The 19,149-nt window shown below is 43.9% G+C and overlaps 1 protein-coding gene across 2 annotated transcripts in view; it reads left to right on the plus strand.

Moving 5' to 3' along the window:
- C3H6orf118 (chromosome 3 C6orf118 homolog) overlaps positions 1 to 17,675 on the plus strand; it is a 36,322-nt gene extending 18,647 nt beyond the window's left edge. Inside the window, exons 4-9 of one of the 2 annotated variants that reach the window (XM_083176474.1) lie at positions 2,158 to 2,271; positions 5,641 to 5,700; positions 6,549 to 6,670; positions 11,280 to 11,344; positions 13,782 to 13,879; positions 13,981 to 17,675. In XM_083176474.1, coding sequence (XP_083032600.1) covers positions 2,158 to 2,271; positions 5,641 to 5,700; positions 6,549 to 6,670; positions 11,280 to 11,344; positions 13,782 to 13,840 — 420 coding nt within the window. In that variant the 3' untranslated portion in view covers positions 13,841 to 13,879; positions 13,981 to 17,675. Of the gene's footprint in view, positions 1 to 2,157; positions 2,272 to 5,640; positions 5,701 to 6,548; positions 6,671 to 11,279; positions 11,345 to 13,781 lie in introns of both variants that reach the window. The other variant, XM_083176473.1, reaches the window with a different exon arrangement.
- The last annotated feature ends 1,474 nt before the right edge of the window (positions 17,676 to 19,149 follow it).

Raw genomic sequence — 19,149 nt, forward strand, 5'->3', positions numbered from 1 at the left:
AAACATACATACTCACCTATCATGACCCCATAGGTTTGGTCCAGTTCTCTAGTAGAATCCCATGCGGACCCATGGGAATTTCTTTTATATTTACCTCCTCCAGTGTAGATCGTGTCCTCTTTGGTCCATAGTAGGCATCCAAGGGGTTAAAAAAAAAACAAATCGAGCACCTGTGTAACCAGCAGGACACAAGGAGTTGCTTGTGTACAAAAGCAGCTACTCCCTGAGATTGAGGAAAATCGCAGTGATATCAGTCAATGGGACTCCCCTCAGCCTATCAGGTCAGAACTCCAGGGGAGCTCCACACTTGATAGGCTGTACGCTCCTCCATAGGCTTCCATGTTATGAAATTAATAAGGCGTTTCCCACCATAGGACTCTAAGTTTAACATGGAGTCCTATGTGGGAACCAGCAAATGGACCTTACTGCAAAGTCAGTTAGGGGGTCACTGGTGAAGTTAATTAGATATATTGACTATTCTACACATTGGGTGTTTATATTTTCACATTTCATGACTCTGGATACACAATCTAACATATCAAAGAGAAGAACGAATAAGACTGTGAATGCCTACAGCATGCAAACAACAGGGATATATATGTGTATTGTCTCCATACATTACCTAGCACCTTGAGATTGAGTCCATCCCACTTTTTCTTGTACACTTGTAGAGTTTGGAGGCAGCTGCATCAAAGTGGACCCAGCAGTTCACAGAGGAATGATGGCATCAAAAACCTCTCCAAATCTTTGTACCAAACAGTACCTGGCCTGGTGGCCTCTGTATCTCCCCAATCCCCACACAGAACACCAGTTGCAGATGTGCAAAGTTAGAGAGACACTTAGGATACTTTCCTTAATACAGTATTCCCTAAATATCAACAGCGAGACTCTGCAACATTGTTTTAGAAAAATAAATTGTTACATTGAAGTATAACAGCCTGTGTGTACAATGCCCTGCCTTCAGGTCAAGTGGAAGGATTTTTAACAAAGGGCCTGACTCAGACCTGTTCGCTAGGCTGCATATACACATCCACTCGCATGCGGTCGCTCACCATCAAATGATTTCTCTTCCGTTCTATAATAAAAGCCAGTCATGGCTGACTTTTATTTGGCCGGAGATGGGCAAATGTGGGATGAGCGCTGACGTCATGTCGTCATGACTCACCTGCGTTTGCAGGGGTAAGCCTAGCGTGTTCATGGACGCACCCACCGCTTTTTGTGGACACGTCCATGAAACGCTGGGACATATTTTAGACTGCATAATAAATCTAGTAAAGTAGATGTAAGTTATTATTATTATATCTTGTAAATGTTATTACAGTATGTTTGTTTGTGTATAGTTATTATGGTCTGATCCTTTGCTTTGCAGAAAGTGAGACCCACTGTTTGGCTTTTGTTAAAGTTATTTACAAAAAGTTGTATTTATTACCTGACCTGTACCTAGCTTTTTGTTTAGTACAAACTCAGAGGGAAACTTGCCTCTTTTGGAGGAGAAAAACTTTCTTGTATAAAAATGAATAGTTATAAGGGTCACTTACGCAACACATTTCAGACCTGTAAAAAGTCCTAGTACCAAGGTAGCAGTAAATACAAATGGAGCGCCCTTCATTCAGCGCTGGGGCTTTCCAGACTGCCCCCTCTGGGGAAATGGCACTCCATCTGACTGGATTTCCTGACTGGTCCCAGTTTCCTGTCGGCGGGGGATGCGAACCCTGCCTGTCTCCACAGGGAGAAAGGCAGGGTTAGGGGGGAGGTGGAATCGGGCATCGAGGGCCGACGGTGAAATGGTGGGAACCGGCGGGGAGCTCCGTAGTGAGGGGATATGCGTGCGTCTCGTGTGCACGCGTGTGTCCCCTTCTGGCGGCTGGCGAATCTACCGCCAGCCCCTGCAAGAATGACAGGCGCTACATCTGTAACATCTGCAGATGTGTCAGCTGAGGCATGTGCTACAAGGGACACTGGGAGGGATCCGATTGGATCAGTGAACTCTGGGAAAAGAAGCCCTTAGCCGGTTAGGTAATATAAATTGGATTTTTTACATTTTGAGGCACATTAAATTTGGCAAATGACACAGTAGATGCAGGCCAGAGTATGCAGTAACCACTGTACTAACCTGTCTGTTGCCTAATTTATTTTTCTTTTCAATTTCTTATTCAGAGACTTCCTGATACAAGGTCTCCACATTGTGCCCATCTGGAGTTCTACATTGAAATATTCAAACATGTTTGCAATGATTCTTCTGTGTTTGGAAATATACTGAGACAAATAAAGGTAAACATGTAATATATGTATTTAATATTTTACACACACACACACACACACACACACACACACACACACACACACACACACACACACACACACACACACACACACACACACACACACACACACATATATCTGTACTAATAATATTATTGGTACATTCTATGTGGATGAATTATCCTTGTGTCTTGCTAAAAAATAAGTAATAGTTTGTCATGCAACCCATCATGTTTTATAGTCCAGTCCATGTGCAATGTTTCACTCCCTGGAAAAAAACTTTAATGTTTTATTGTATTTTGGCTAAAGGGCAGAGAAGCCTGGTCATATTTATCCATGACCTTCTCCCTAGCATGGTGAATAAATGATAAGGATATGAGTGCACATGGTGGTTTAAGAGAGCTGGATAATTGGTTAGGCAACATGTGTGATCATCTAGGGCCCAGGAGACTCGCCAACCTGTTTTACAATGCAGTTAAAAAAAAAAAAAATTGGTGAAATCCCAAATCATTCTAAGTGAGACCCAGTTTTGAAGTTGTTGGGGTGGCTTGTGCATCCAAGGCCTGTGTATGGGAGTACCTGCTGTGCCCTTCTATGAGGGCCGACCACCAATGAGCCCATTAGCAGCATTTACTTCAATGACCCTTATCTCCACCGGCTCCCATCATCAGGGCTGTCAATAGCTCAAATGGGCCTGGGGGGACTGTGACCACACGTGAGAGGCTTTACCATGTGCTATTCACAGGGGCAGCTCCAGGAGTGAGAACCCTGCCAAATAATGCAGGCTGTGCCTGTATAGCTGTGTATATGCATTTACATGTTGTGCAGTGAGGGGGATATGTATGAAGCAATGAAAAGAGAGAAGTTGTCTTTGAAAACCAATCAGCTTTGAAGCAATATTTAGCAAGTGTATTCTATAAAATTATATGTACCTGTGTCCTTTGCTCACTGTTTGCTATACAACGCCCAGCAATATATTATAGACAAGTGTTGTGTTGGGGCCGGCAAATCACACTTATTAGCCACATACTGATCCTCCCCTGCCTCAGCAGTGCTGCAAATGTGAACAATGGCCCCCTCAGCAGCTGGCTCAGGCCCCACGAGGGCCCCTCCATTTGGCCTAGATAAGTAGTACTTACCTCCTTTCTCTTGACTCGGTGAGAGCAGGCTACATCTAATGTTATTTATTTTTGGTCCTTGAAGTCTTCCATAACCAGGAAGGGACCCTTAATTCTGCTGTATGTGTTCCACCACCTTACTATCTTGAACATCTGGTGCTAACAACAAAGTATCAACCTTAATCTTTGTACACACAACCAACACCGGCCACCACCCGCACGAATGTCCACCCCCCCATTGTGGACCGCACATCCCCGCTGCTTTACGAATGGATATTGCAGATCATGGAATGATTTCTACGCTGCTCACAAATCTAAGTCAGTCTGGGCTGACCTTGAATTGCACCTTCCAGTCCGAGAACGGGGCAGGTGGCTGATATCCTGGGACGTCAGCCACCTGCCTGCGTTCGCATTGGGGATGGCCCAGCATTTCCTGGGTGCACCCACCGTTTTGTGGGTACGTCCAGGGAACACAGGGCATTTGCATGCAAATGCCCCCTGGCCACCTCAATCCCCTCCCCATTTTACGACTATCATAACGATCATGTGCAGGTTGCCAAAGGTGCCCACACATCAGCTCTGCACATGCGCATATGACATTGGTCCCCAATGCAAATTCGCCAGGGACCGAGCAAATTAGAATGACCCCCACAGTGCGATATGCTAGGTAATATTAACTAAATTTAGAATAAATTACCTAGCAAGCTAGCCAGAATGGCACCATGTGTTCACTGGGCGTGAAAGCGATGCGCGGCAGTGTGGTATTGTTATTGCCCGGCAAAATAGACTGTGCAGGCAAGGTCATTTTGACTTGCCACACAGCGTACTGTATTTGGCCTACATCTAACTGGCCATAGTTCAAATTGCTCATGGCCTTCTCCAAAATTAGAAATACCAGTAAATTCTTAAATCAATTTACATGTGCATTGCTTATGCAGATTTAAATAATATATTATTAAAAATGTATTAATAATCTGTTAGATGTTAGTCCGTTCATTAAACAAAAACCAGCCCTAGATATATTACTGTATATGCCCTGTAGTTCAGGTAACTGTATTTTTCACAAAAAAATGCTGTTCAGTCAGTCCTACAAAATAGAAAAGGAGAAATGGCGCCCTCTTGTGTATTTATTTAATATTCAAGAAAAAAAAATGCTCATAAATTCCAAAAAAGTATAAATAAATCGAATATATATAAAGATTAACTTATGTGTTTCTTTTATCTTTATATTCCTTTTAATATCACATCAGCTCTTAGGGATTAGGAATAAAACAATAAAATAGTGCAATGATGTGTACACCCGATGCGATTTGCACACACTAGATTTTGACTAGTCAAAAACGCAGTGAAAAAAAAGCAGTGAAAATTGCACCATGTTTTGCTGAATCCAATCTCGATGCATGGCCCCACGCTATTTGAATCGAAAGTAGAAATAGACAGTGCAGCATGGTCTATATCTACTATGACAGAACGAGAGCCATGCTGCTTAATATAGCATGTCCCCCCCCCCCCACCCCACATGCCGTCCCTCCCACCCTGACAGTCGACGCTGGTGCCCAGCCAGATACTGGGTCCACTAATATCGATTTGATTTAAGCAGGCACCAATCACACCGTGTGTGCACAATCTAATTATGTTAACATTAAGTCAAATATCATGCATATGGAAAAAGCCTGTTATTAATAGTTCTTGTAACAGCTGCATTTCAGCAATTGCCTAGATAATTTGAGCACTTTAACATGGCAACTTGCTTCCAAAACAAAACCAAGGAGGACATTGTATAAACGGCTGTGATTAGTCTGAAAATATGGCGTGAGAACTCGGCTAATTTACTAATCTGCCGAGTTCTCAGTATTCCCCGTATTTTGCGATGGACGGCTGGGTCCTGTCCCCTTCTTTGCAGCCTGCTTACCAGCTCCTACTGGCATGCAGAAAAATGCTGGGATACTGTCTACAAATGCCAGCCGTCTGTCAACCATTTTGGGAACGACCAGTGATGGCTATCGATAATTGGCAGGGCTGCAAATTGGCAACTCTGGGAATAGGTCTGCCTTGGGCCCATTATAACAGTGGTTATGTAGCTGCTTCTGCATTGTGTAGGTGATAGGTTTGTGCTAATAGGTAGATAAATAACTATGGTGTATTTGGTATAATATACATCTTAACTTATTTATTTATTCTGATAATACTATATTTTAATTACTACTACTGCAGAATTGTTATTAATATTGTGTGTTGTTGTTTTCCCTATATTTTTTAGAGTGCATATGAATCATACATAGATTACCTTTTGAATTCTCAATCTTCAATACAACACGAGGTACAGTAATTGGTTAGAGAATTACAATTGTATTCTACTTGCTGAAACTTAAGGAACCAATTCAAAGTAGTAAATATATCTGTTGTAATTACAGTACATCCTCATTCTGTGCACAACTGAATGAGGACATTCATCTATTGTCCGAATTATATTCTACTAGTTGACCCGCCCGGCGTTGCCCAGGCATTCATTTTTTTTTAAATTTCCAAAATTGTTGTAAAATTTCATCTTATGCTGTGCCAAATACCTAAAATACCAATACCTGCTCTGATCCCTCCTGCAGTCTGGTGAGACCTCTGGCACTACTACAATCTGGTGAGACCTGCGGCACTACTATACCTCTACATTGCTTCATAGGAAATGTGACCTTTGTTTAGGGCAAATTATACTTGATAGACAGTACTAGGCCCCCCTTCTGTCCATGCCTGGGACTGGCGTCCCGTCAGTCCATCCCCCCCACCCCTGATAGTGGTGCTGGCAGTAACTGTCCCCGCTATTCAGCAATGTTCGAGTACTTAAGCCCGCAACTTGTCCAGTGGGACTTTAATCATCTGCTGATGACAAGGCCCACAAAAGGATTGTCATGATGGGGAGGGAAGAAAACATGGTATATATTATATAGCGATAAAGGTATCTGAAACTTAGGGCCTAATTCAAACTTTGGGCCTAACCTCATTCTTCTTCCAGTGGGGCAGATGTTACTCTCCCTGGACGTTACATTAGCCCCACCTGTGGTGCACATGGTTTTGTCCATTAAAGGAGGAGTTTGCTTTTGCAAACCAACCTGAATCACCCACTTTTCCCCGAAAGTTATTGTTGATATATATCTGCTTTTTAAAACTTAACAGGTTTTAATGTCAGAAATAGCTGGAATGAAAAAGAGACCTGTTAATGTAGATGTAGATGAAGCAATGCAGACTGTGAGGAAGCTGGAACAAAAAGCTTTGATTGCCTTGGAATACAATGACCAGTGAGTACATCTGCTGAGATTTGGAATTTTATGTGTACTTAGGGTTACCAACTTTGTGTTGAGAGATTTTCAGACAGTGGCCCGCCCCTTGACCCATCCCCAGCCCACCCATTGACCTGCCCCCAGCCCCGCCCCTTGACCTGTCTTATAATGTTTTGTTTTTCACCTCTGCTTCAATTCTATTCTTGATTTTGCACACTGTGATGCCCATTACAGATTATGCCTCACACCATGATGCCCATTGCACATTATGCCACACACTGATTTCCATTGCACATTATGCCACACACTGATGCCCATTGCACATTATGCCACACACTGTGATGCCCAGTACACATTAAGTCACACACTGTGATGCCCATTACACAATATGCCTCACACTGTGATACCCATTACACATGCTCCCACACACCGTGATGCACATTACACATTATGCCACACCCTGTGATACCCATAGCACATTATGCCACACCCTGTGATACCCATTACACATTATGCCACACCCTGTTATGCCCATTACACATTATGCAACACAGCATGGTGTCCATTACATATATCATACACTGCAATGGCTATTACATATTATGCCACATAAGTGCCACTTACCTACATGTTATTTGCCAGGGATTTCTTGCTCAATGCCAGTGCCTTCATGCTTGATGCTATGGGGGATTACATGCTTGTTGCCATGGGTGGAGTGAAATGCTTGTTGCCACAAGGAATTAGATGGACGAGGACACCACCATAGGGTCATGCCTAGGCAGTGTCTGGGTAACCACTAGGGATGCCAATCCTGGTAGTCGGGATTGAAAAATGCCCGATACAGGGATTGGCTTCCCTAATAATAAAAACCCTCCTTGGCCGCCCCGCATATTAACTTACATGTGCGGTGCGGCCGGGAGGGTGGGCAGTGAAGCTGGGCATGCATTTTGTAGCCGGGCAAGCGAAGCCACGAGCCAGTGGGCGGGCGAAGCCAGGATCCGGCGGGTGGACGCGCAGTGAAAACGGGTGCCGGGCGGTGTCGGGAAGCCGGAAACATGCTCTGCAGCTTTGTGGCCTGCGTAGCGTGACCTGCAGTGGCATGCGGTGGGGTGAGGCACAGCCTTCCCTGTCATACTAGCGTATATGCCGGCATTTTTAATTGATAAAGTATGACAAAAATACTAAGAATATTTTAAAAAATTCTTATTTTTATCATTTTAATAATTTTTATAGGCGAAAAGTCTATGGCAGGTGAGGCAGTGCCTCATCTGGCTACCTTTTCTGCACATCTCTTATTAAAACTCAGCGAATCTCCAGCAGTGTGTATACTGCTGCACATGTGTATAATATGAGCCCATGGCTCATATATTGTGTGCAAATCTGGCTCTGGTACTTGCCAGGGATTTTTCAGCCATTTACCTCACCGCACATCCCTGGTGACCTGTCACATTGTCACGCTGCGCAGAGCCGCACTGCCGGGACGAGAGTAGCCGGGCAGCGTCTGAGCACTCTCAAACCCTCCTTGGGACTACCTTTCCCCCTAGCACGCAATACTATGACCCCCTTTCCCCAGCACACATTACTATTAAACCCCAACCCCCCCTTTTCCCCCCAGCACACATTTATCTTTCAGCATGACTTGCCTGAGCCTCTGAGAGTCTGCTCCTATGGGCAAAATATCCACCACAAGTATGACTAGAAGTGCCAGCATCGCTCACATTTGTTATATAAATTCAACTAAAAAAATGTTTTGAAAAAAGATTACATTCCCTATGTAAGGTAAATATTACAGGTCATTATGAATAAAAATGTTTGCGTGGTAATGTTCACACCTATTTTGACAAATTCTATTGGCACGCAAGTCCTGCCTATAAGCAACCAAGTTAAGTGCAAGGGGTTAAAATAGGTTATTTATATTTGCAAGCAGGGTATATACTGGATTATTTTGCTTGCAGCCCACTTATACTGGACAGCTTTATTTTTTACACTGCAATTAAGTTTTGAACACTTTCCTGTTAATGCTGTACATCTCTGCTCCTTTTAAATCTGCCCCTTCTGCAGTACAGCATAGTTTTGGCTAAGTGCTATAATTTGCTGTTTAAGTCCGAATCAGCCCCAGTAAGCTCCAAACACATTAGTTTTGATTTTTTTTTAACAAGCCAATTAACTGATCATTGTGTTTGTGCACAACAAGAGCAATTTTAGCACCTGGGGGATACAGACAAGTTCAGAAAAAAATACAATTTGCATACAGGTATTCAATCTCAAGGCTATCTGCTATGTCATATTTTGAAAGAATAAGGTGTTTTAGTTGAGTTATCAGATCTGCTTATCATAGCTCAGCTATGTTAAGAAAAAGGCAGGAGTCTTGTGCTGAGCTAGTTTTTTGATGGGCATCAAAGACGCATTTATGGATTCAAGGCAGAATTGCCTGAAAAACTTTGAGAACAATTGTTGAGCAATGCATTTTCCTAGTGGTTGAGTGTCTGATATTAAGTGCAGATTGATTTGTGCAGTTTTTGGTCTGATATGTAAAATTAGTGATGTACAGTAATTAGATTTATCAGAACCTTGGCATTGTGCTTTTAACATGCATATCTTTGAAATAATGTATCTTTAATATACATGATGTATTTGTGTGAATAATGAATTTGATTTTGGACAATGCTGCTTCAATTAATTTTGGTTGAGGAAAGCCTTGCCATGAGTATAACATCTGACAGTGAAGTCTCTTTGTAGAGCATCAAGATCCCCATTACTTATGTGTAATTGTACAGATTTTAGAAACTCAGGGAATTAATGCACCAAACAAAAGTATTGACCGTGTTAATAGATTCCAAATAAAGTTGATCAATGGCAATACTGTACTGGCAGTTCTCCCAAAGCTGCCCATTACCTGCCACCCAGTCACCTACCCTGAATTGCATCATAATACTGATCCCCCTCTTTCTACAGCTGTGTAATACTGGTAATTTCTGCAGTGTAAAGACGGGGGAATAACCTTGATGATGCAATTGTTGCCAACAAACCTTGTATCAGATGTTATGCCATGCCCTTGCCTCCTATGACATGTCAATCCCCATGATGTGCTATATTGGCTGCTGCACCCTGATTTGCTACTAATATTTACTATATTTCCTGGCAAAAGGGACATTGTGCTACAAAGGACTGGGGTTGTTTAGCTAGAAAGCCCAAATAAGTCTTGCATTAGAACAGGGGTGGCCAACCGGTCAGAGGTAAAGAGCCGAAAAATATCGGTAGTCAAGCTAAAGAGCCGACATCATGCGCGCGCCAAAGGCGCATGCGCCAAAAAAAGGGGTGTAGTCTATTTTGACCCCTTGGGTGGGTGTGATACAAATATGCCTCCAATAGTGCAGTGCCATATATACATATGCCCCCAATAGTGCCAGATACACATATGCCCCCCACGGTGCCAGGTATGCACCACACGGTGCCGGGTATGCCCCTATGGTGCCAGAAAGCTGGTATGCCCCCACAGTGCCAAAAAGCTGGTATGCTCCCGTAGTGCCACAAACTGCTATGCCCCCACAGTGCCACAAACTGCTATGCCCGCACAGTGCAAATTTCCCAGCAGCAGTGCTCACCGTTGTTGCTGCTGCTGCCGGGCAGAGAGAGGACAGTCTGGTGTCCCCCTGCAGTCCTCCTGTCATGTCACCGATGGGAGGAGAGCACAGCACAGCACACCACGCCTCTCCTTCCCCCTCACTTCCCTGTGACTGGGCCGTCCACCAATCAAAGCTCGCTGGCCGGCTCCTGATTGGCTGCTGGCCCGAAAGCTCTGATTGGCAGACGGCCCAGTCACAAGGATGCACAGTAAGGGGTAGGAGAGATGCGCGATGGGCACTCTCCTCCCCTCAGAAGGAGAAGGAATTCAGGGAACCAGCAGCAGGGGGGACTGGGATGGACAGTGGGCGGCGGGCAGCAGTGGGAGCAGGAGCCGCACTTTACAAGGGGGAGAGCCGCATGAGGCTCAAGAGCCACGGGTTGGCCACCACTGCATTAGAAGGATAAAATGTATTATTATTTTATCTACATGATGATTCGATTGTATCACTCCTTGCAGCCTGACTGAGCAAGTTAGAACGCCTGTAGAAAACTTTCTTTAAAAAGCAAGGTGCAAGTGTGGTTTGTTAGTCTCTAGGAGGTGGAGTTTGACTGTATTGATGACTGATGCCAGTAAGTGGCCGGGGACTAGGGAGCAAAAGTTTGTTAATGACAGGGTTGTGAATGTTTACTCTCTTAAAGTTACTGGTTTAAGTCATCCAGCCAAATTTTAAAAAGTCACTTTGTGCATCCACTACACCAGGGGTTCTCAAACTCTTTCTTCACCCGGCAGGTGCACAGGTGTATTCATTACTCATTGACACCATTTAAAAGATTCACAGGTGGAGCTATTTTGATTCTGTGAGGAGATTTGCAAAACATGCACTGTGTGGGGTCCCGAGGACCGAGTTTGAGAACCTGTGCACAGTATCTGTATCAATAGTGAAAAGATGCTGTGTCGTGGAGGCACACTACATGACATCACTGGGCTTTCTACCTACACACCCCTGCTTCCTTTGTAGCACACTGCCCCTTTTGCCACAATTTTTATTCCATGTTTTAGACTTAGAAATAGTTTGAAGACTGAATTGACAAACACACCCAACAATGATGCAGATGCATATAAAGGTAAATATTTTATATTTTTTTTAAAGCAAATGCTGATTTAAAATGCCAGCTTCACTGGAACATACATTTGTTTTTGTGTGAAATAAGGATTTGTTATCTGAGGTAAGCAGATGTGCTGTATGCACAATATGTCAATTTGCAAAATGTTGTTTTTTTATCAATGATGCTGTGTCTATGGACCACATATTTGTGTAATGTTGGGGTGTAATGGCGCATAAACAACATCATGCCACTTCCATTGCCTTGCATGAAGCTGTAATCCCACTACAGATGTGTTAGCCACATGCCAGAGACTCTTCTAGCGTTTGACATCTTTTTTGTTATGCATAAAATGCATTTAATCACTTGTTTATCTGTGTGCAACCGAAGCTCTGTACATGAAGTGCTTCAAGAATAGCAGCTGAACCTTTTATAAAATGCAAGTTCCGTTGTACAGCAGGCATGTCCAAACTGTGGCCCTCCAGCTGTTATGAAACTACACATCCCAGCATGCCTTGCCATAGTTTTAGCATTCCCTAATAGCAAAACTTTGGCAAGGCATGATGGGACTTGTAGTTTCACAGCAGCTGGAGGGCCACAGTTTGAACATGCCTGATATAGACAGTCAAACACAATACAAAAGTTGTGTATCAAATTTATCAGCACGGTCTCCGGGTGTATTAGTTCTAGAAGCATCGCAATGCGACAAAGATACAGTTTGGTAAATAGACATCCAGTGCTTGCAGAGTTGCACGGGACCTGGCAGCTCACGTGTCACATCATATATTCACACAAACTGCTAATCAAGATACTTTAGTATTTTCCTATCTTTCCACTTCTACCAATAGCAAGATAGGAACAGCAGTAGGTAAAAGTAGGGTTCCACCTGCATATTTTATTCTATTCTGGGCAGTAGTAATTGCTGGCACTAGATGTTTCATGCCTCAATGGTAGCTGGGTTACTCATGGCAGTGCTATTGTGTTAACAGATGTGTGGGAGTTATGATTGGGAAGCGTCAGTATACTTCTCATGTGGGGGGTTGTGACCTCCGATGAGGAATAGAAGGGTTGGCTCATGTGAGAGGTGATTGAGTACCAGCATTTGCATTGTATTAACTTGTATTAAAATGATGGTTGCAAGTAGGGGATGTGCCAAAGTAGGGAGCACTGTGTTTGATGATCGGAAAGCTGTCACTAGCAGTGGTATAAGCAAGTGTCCTGTGGGTGAATAGTGATGAAGTGTAGAGCCCGCACACAGTCATGGATGGATGATGACCAGTAGTTCTCAAATGTGGTCTTCGAGGAACTGCAACATTCCATTTATAAGGATATATATCTATGTTTAGGAACAGATGACTTACAGAATACCTCAGTGAGATATCCCTAAATCTGGACTGTTGGGGTGTCTTGAGGACCACGTTTGATAATTATGTAACGCCAAGATAAAGAGATTCATTTACTATAGTAATTGAGTACTGAGGAGTAGAATGCACCACACTGTGCTTATTATATGAGTGAACAATATAGAATGGGAACTGGTACTTGCTAATAAAGTGCACAGAGTAGAATGGTCATTTATATTTGTTGGTTGATATTCCCGGTGTAGAATGGATACTGGTACTTGCAGACTGAATGGAGACTAGTACTAGTTGGAACTATCAAACAGGCGCACAATTAGGAACCAGAATATACCAAGGAATAGCAGCCGAGTGCCAGTAGCAGGTTAGGCTGGGTACACATCTATACAATCATCGGGCCGTTCTTCTGTTCTGGGACGGACAGCCGTCCAGATTGTATAGGTGTGTACGCTGTCCCGACTCCCTCTGTACGTCCAAAAACGGTCTTTTACGTCCATATTCGGTCGGTCGAAGGTCCAGTGCTGTTTAATATTCATCCAACAGGACGGGCCCATATCGGAACAAAAGTGCAGTGTGTACGCACGTTTGATCGATATGCTGCCCGTTCTTTCGACTATACTGCCAAAGCTGGAACGCCCATGTGGGCGTTCCATAGCTGCATGATGTCTCCTACAGCACAAGAAGTGTTCACCTCTCCCCATGTATAATTAAATAAATAATCATAATATACATGCACCCCATCTTTATAGCAGGTTGCCGTATCTGTCCCTAGTCACCCTGCCGACTGCTATAAAGACAGGGGAAAGCGTCTACACAGTCAGCCGGCAAGGTGACTATGGACAGATACGGCAAACTGCTATAAAGATTGGGGTACGCGACTACAGTCAGTTTGCTGTATCTGTCCATAGTCACCCTGCCGGCTGATGCGTACCCCGTCTTTATAGTGGTTTTCAAATACAGGGTCAAAAGCCAGTTTTGTGATGTGAGAGCAGTACATGGCTTCTTGTAGGCACATTGTTTGTGCCACTGAACACGTGCATGGGCAGGTCATTCGAGCGCTATTAACCAATCACACAGTTTTCTCTGCATTCGTGCAACAGGTTTTCTATGCTTGCGACACAAAAGAATCTTCATTTTGGAGAAATACGTGGACGTATAAACAACAGAATACACACTCTTCCTTTCACGCTTTCCTTTGGTGAGTTACTCAACCACAGTTAATTGTTATGACAAATGCTTTATTGATGTATGTTGTGTGTATCATGAAAGTAATGTCCATTATGTTTTATTTTTGAACAGACATTTGGAGAATGGCAGAGAAGAACGTGGAGTTTATGAAGGAGTTCATTGAGGCCTACAGAGACCAGAGTTGTCTCTGGAATAGTAAATCCAGAGATTACTTGAAAAGGGAGAAGAGAGCTGTGGCGCTGGAGGGTGTTGGTGAAGGTCAGCCTCCCTTACTACCCCACCGCTAACATTGAATTGGTGCGGGGAAGGATTGCCAACATGATGACAGTGTTCAAAAAGGAGCTGAACAAGGTAGAGGGATCCAAGAAATCAGGGGCTGGTGCAGACCAGGTTTATGTGCCAAAGCTCTGGTACTATGATCTGCTGGCATTCACAGTGGCCCAAGAGCTGCCGAGGGGCTCCATCAGCAATATGGCTGCTGGCCCAGGCTGCCCCATGCGCCACACCTTGCACCCCTGAAGTTCCTGAGGAAACCCTCTCTGGCACAGTAAGTACATAGATTACACACATTTGAATTATTTATTGAAAATTAAGATGAAAAGTACAAATAAAGTACAGTACAAGGGTAGCATGTCATAGCAATTTAGCAGATCATGTCATCCTGCCAATCCACTGCGCCTACACCATTAAAGTACTGCAAGTACTCCTCTCTGGTCAATTTTGCATGCATAGTAGCGTTTCTTGTATTTAGATTGGTCTCCAAGCATGTTAATCCTACTGGCTCCTCACCTGTTTACTGTCATCCATGCTTGAAACATTGGGGTGTGCAGACTGTGTTTTTCTGCGTAGATAGTTGTGCAGCACACAACAGGCCATAACTACCTTGTCTATTTTATCTAGCTGCAGATTTATGGCACTATGAAAAATCTTAAACATATTGCTTAGTATGCCAAATGTATTTTCAACCACTCGCCTAGCTCATGACAGGCGGTAATTTAAAATTCTGCGTTCACTCTTAAGCAACCTTTGTGGGTAGGGTTTTACAACATTGGCGTGCAAGGCAAACGCCTCGTCAGCCACAAAAACAAAGTTTAAACCATGCACATTCTGAGTCCGCTCTGGTAAATTAAGTCCATTGCTTTTAAGTTTGTCATGGAACATGGTCTTTTCCAAAGCCCCACCATCAGACACCCTGCCATGTCCACAAAGATGAATTCATATTTGGCATTGACAATAGCCATTAAAACAATGCCAAAGAATCCCTTATAATTGTAGAAAAAAGAGCCACTATTACCTGGGGCATGATGCGGATATGCTTTCCATCGATGGCACCACCACAATTGGGGTAGTTCCAAAGATCCTTGAAATCTTGGGCAATAGCTTGCCACTCCTCAGTAGTGGGAGGGAACTGAAATATAGAAGTAAAGAGGTCTTAAAAAACAAATCAGTGATTTTGTTGTTACAGTATGTTTTACAGCCTTCTCTATTTGTGGAAGAGGAGTGTTCACCGACACTAGATGTGGCGTCACAGCTGCCTTCACCCCTCCTCTGCTCTATGCCTACACCCACAACCAGCACTCATCAAGCCACGCAGCAGCCTGAAGGTCCATCAAGTGGAGGCCGTAAAAGGCCAAGGCAGACTGCGGATACGTCTGAGGTCATGACTCAGCAGATTCTGGAGTCTGCCAATCGACTCATGGCATTGGAAGAAGATGAGCAGGACCACGTGGGGAATGCAGTTGCCAAAAAACTGTGAAAACGAAATCCTGCAACAAGGGCAGAGGCTGAGCGGATCATCAGTGACACCCTGTACCAGGCCAGTGTCAGGACCCTTACCCGACAAACTCGCCTTACTGATGACCCCCCTATGTCATTCCAACCCATCAACCCTGCCCCAGTACCACACCACCAAATGTACCAGCCAGGTCATTATCCCCACTATCCCCAGTCTCACACTTCTACGCAACCATGGCAGCAACAAACTGGAGTACCTTCACCAGTGCCAATACCACCAGTTTCATCCAGTGGTCCCTTCCAGGGTTTGGGGGAAACACCTTCTCACTCCCAAACAGGGATGGATACAGATACTTATCATCCTGATCCCATCCATTACCAGCCACTTTAAAAAATGTTGATAGTTTATAGTTGTTTTTCTATATTTATTATAAAGTTTTTATATTTATATTCTAAATGTTTACAAGTTTGTTAAGTTTATAATAAAAGATTTTACTTTAAAAATATTATTTGGTGTTCGTGTCTAAAATCCAGCCGGCAGGGTGACTATGGTCAGATACGGGTGGTAAGTGTCTAAATTGTACTCAACAGGCAGGGTGACTATGGTCAGATACGGTGTGTACGCGCGTATCGGCTGTTGTTTGTGGGTGGTCCGACACGTCTATGGACAGTCGAACGGTCGCAAGAAAACAGGGATTGTATAGATGTGTACCCAGCTTTACAAGTGAGAACTTGTTCTAGTGCTGGTCAGCTCAATGGTGGAGCCTTAACTATTGCACCCAATCCCCTTTTTGGTCAGCTGATCATGAATTAAGATGGTGGCCACCATCCTCCACCAATATGAGATATGTGACACCTACTGTATACTCACAAAACCCAAGCTCCAGCGTTGTTTCCGTCTGTCAGCTGCAGCAGCTCACCCCTCAATGACTGCAAGGTGAGCTGGCTGTAGGTGTAAAATGAGTGTGTGTAAAATGAAGTTTTACTTTTCTCTGTGTCTGTGGGTTTTTTCCATTCTTTTTACAGGTGGACTAGAAATCCAAGGGAACCCATTAATGCCCAGCATGCTGGGACTTGTTACCTGTAAAAAGCAATGTTTTTTTTTTTTACACATTAACGCGTATAAGCCCAGTGTCCACAGCCCACAGATGCCAAGGACAGGGCCGGCGCTACCCGATCAGCAGAGGATGCAAAGCAGGGAGACGCCGGTTATTTTGTTTCTGTGCAGGGAAAATACTAGCTGCTTTATTTTTACACTGCAATATAGATCTCACTTTGAAGAATAACCCCACCCAAATCTAATTCTCTCTGCACATGTTACATCTGCCCTACCTGCAGTGCACATGGTTTTGTCCATTTGAGAAGGAATTTGCCTTTGCGAGTGAAGCAGAATAAGGGCCTATGTGTATAAGAGGCAATAATACTACGGGCATTATACAACTTTTATTCTCAGCTTCCGCCTTAGTCACATGCTGCCTTATTTTAAAGTATGGAAGGGCGCAAATTTATAGTTTGCAGGGGGGAGCCGGACACCCTAACACCGGCCCTGCCGGGATGGGTGAAGCCTGGAGGGGACCCCTTTATTGGGGTGGTCCCCACTCCCCCAGGTACCCCGTCCAGGGCTGACTCGTCACAGTGAGCATGATATGGCCGGTGCTGTTTCTAAAATATGGGGAACCCCCTTTTTTTTTTGTCCCCCCGTATTTTGGAACCAGGATCGGATCAAGAGTCTGGGGCTGGTTTCAGAAATACGGGGTACCCCTACGCTTTATGTCTCCCATATTTTTTGAACCGGGTCTGATAATCCATTTTTTTTTTTCATTTTTTTAACACAGAATTGCATATGTCCCCAAAATCGCACATTTTCATGACTAAAAATCGCACCATATCACACCTTTAATTGCAGTAAATTTGCATCTCACTAAAGATGCAAATTCAGGAAAAAATGCGATTCTGAAAGTGCGGTTTCAGAAAATGCGAAAAAGGAAAATACGTGTATGTACCCCTTAAAGTAAAAACGTAATGAGCTTTGTAGTAGAATAAAATGATTGTTTGAGATTTTTTTTTTCTGCTGAATAGTTAACTAGCTTCTGTGCTATTGACAGAGAAAGAATTACATTCAGCGGAGGAAGAATCATCCAAGGATCACTATTGTCCAAATGAAAGAGAGATATTTGTGTTGAAAAGAAAAGAAGTGTTGGCAACATCTCTGGAAGTGAGTGCTCTAGAGCAAGAAATAAGGAAGAACATGACCCATGCACTAAATGCTGACGCAACAGAGCAATACATCAAAGACGTAAAGGTAATTTAAATTTACATTGCACCAATTTAATTACTGTACTTAACAGCCGTTTTGCATTTGACATGATATATGTCAATTTCATGTCATTTATTTTTAATCATATACTTTAAGTTTATTGAACAGTTTTTAAGTTTACTGTTAATAAACAGCTGAGGTTTATGCATGACAAGGATATAAATGAGTATCAGACATAAACCTAATATTTGCATAAGAAAAAATAACATAGTTAACAGAACATAACAATGGAAAGTTTATCAACATTAGAAGAGAAGAAAGAAAAGGGACAAGGGGACAAGAAAATAAAAATATTGTCAGACAGGGAGGTTGAGATGAGAATGGAAATGAGGATTAAAATAAGGTATGCAGAATAAGGAACAAGAGAGAGGCAGGGCCGGCGCCACCACTAGGCAAACCTAGGCATTTGCCTAGGGCGCCGGCCACTGGAGGGCGGAAAATGCCGCCCGGGTACCTGTCCTAGCTACGGCGCTGTCTATTTAAAGCTGGCGGCGGAGGCAGCGGGGGTCCCTGCAGTCTATTAAAAATCACGAGCGCTATCCGCCGGGCTATGCGGAAGCGCTTCTAGTGTGAAAACTCTGGCAGCCAATCAGCGTGCTGCCAGTGTTTTCACACTAGAAGCGCTTCCGCATAGCCCGGCGGATAGCGCTCGTGGTTTTTAATAGACTGCAGGGACCCCCGCTGCCTCCGCCGCCAGCTTTAAATAGGCAGCGCGGAACGCCAGGTACCACCCCCCCCACCCCGGCACCGGGGCGCCCCCAGCCCGACTCGCCTGGGGCGCTCCGGTGCCTTGCACCGGCCCTGGAGAGAGGGAAGCCATATAGAGCCATATAGAGCCATATATAGCTGGGGAAGCCATATAGAGAAGTTGTGTAGATGGGGGTGGGGTGGGGGGCATTAGAAGGGTACAAAATTGGGGTCTGGGGGACTAGGAAATAAAATCGAAAAATACTATTAGTCTACACACGTGTGTCGTCAATTATCTGTCCAATAAATTGGAGGGTGTGTATACACTGGTTGAATGTGTACACACTGGATCGGGGATTCCTCAAAGGAATAAATGTCTAAACTCAGTCTGTGATTGCGGAACTGTCAAGCGGCGTCCCGCTATTTGTAATCCTCCTTTTGGTTTTTTGAACAATCAATGATGGTACCTGTATAATATGTTTTCGTGTTCGGGAGCGGCTTCTCCTCGGGAGGTGGCTTGGGATCCCAGGGTCCCGGACTTG

Source organism: Crinia signifera, chromosome 3 (genome assembly GCF_055691185.1).
Source record: "Crinia signifera chromosome 3, ASM5569118v1, whole genome shotgun sequence".
Lineage (NCBI taxonomy): Eukaryota > Metazoa > Chordata > Amphibia > Anura > Myobatrachidae > Crinia > Crinia signifera.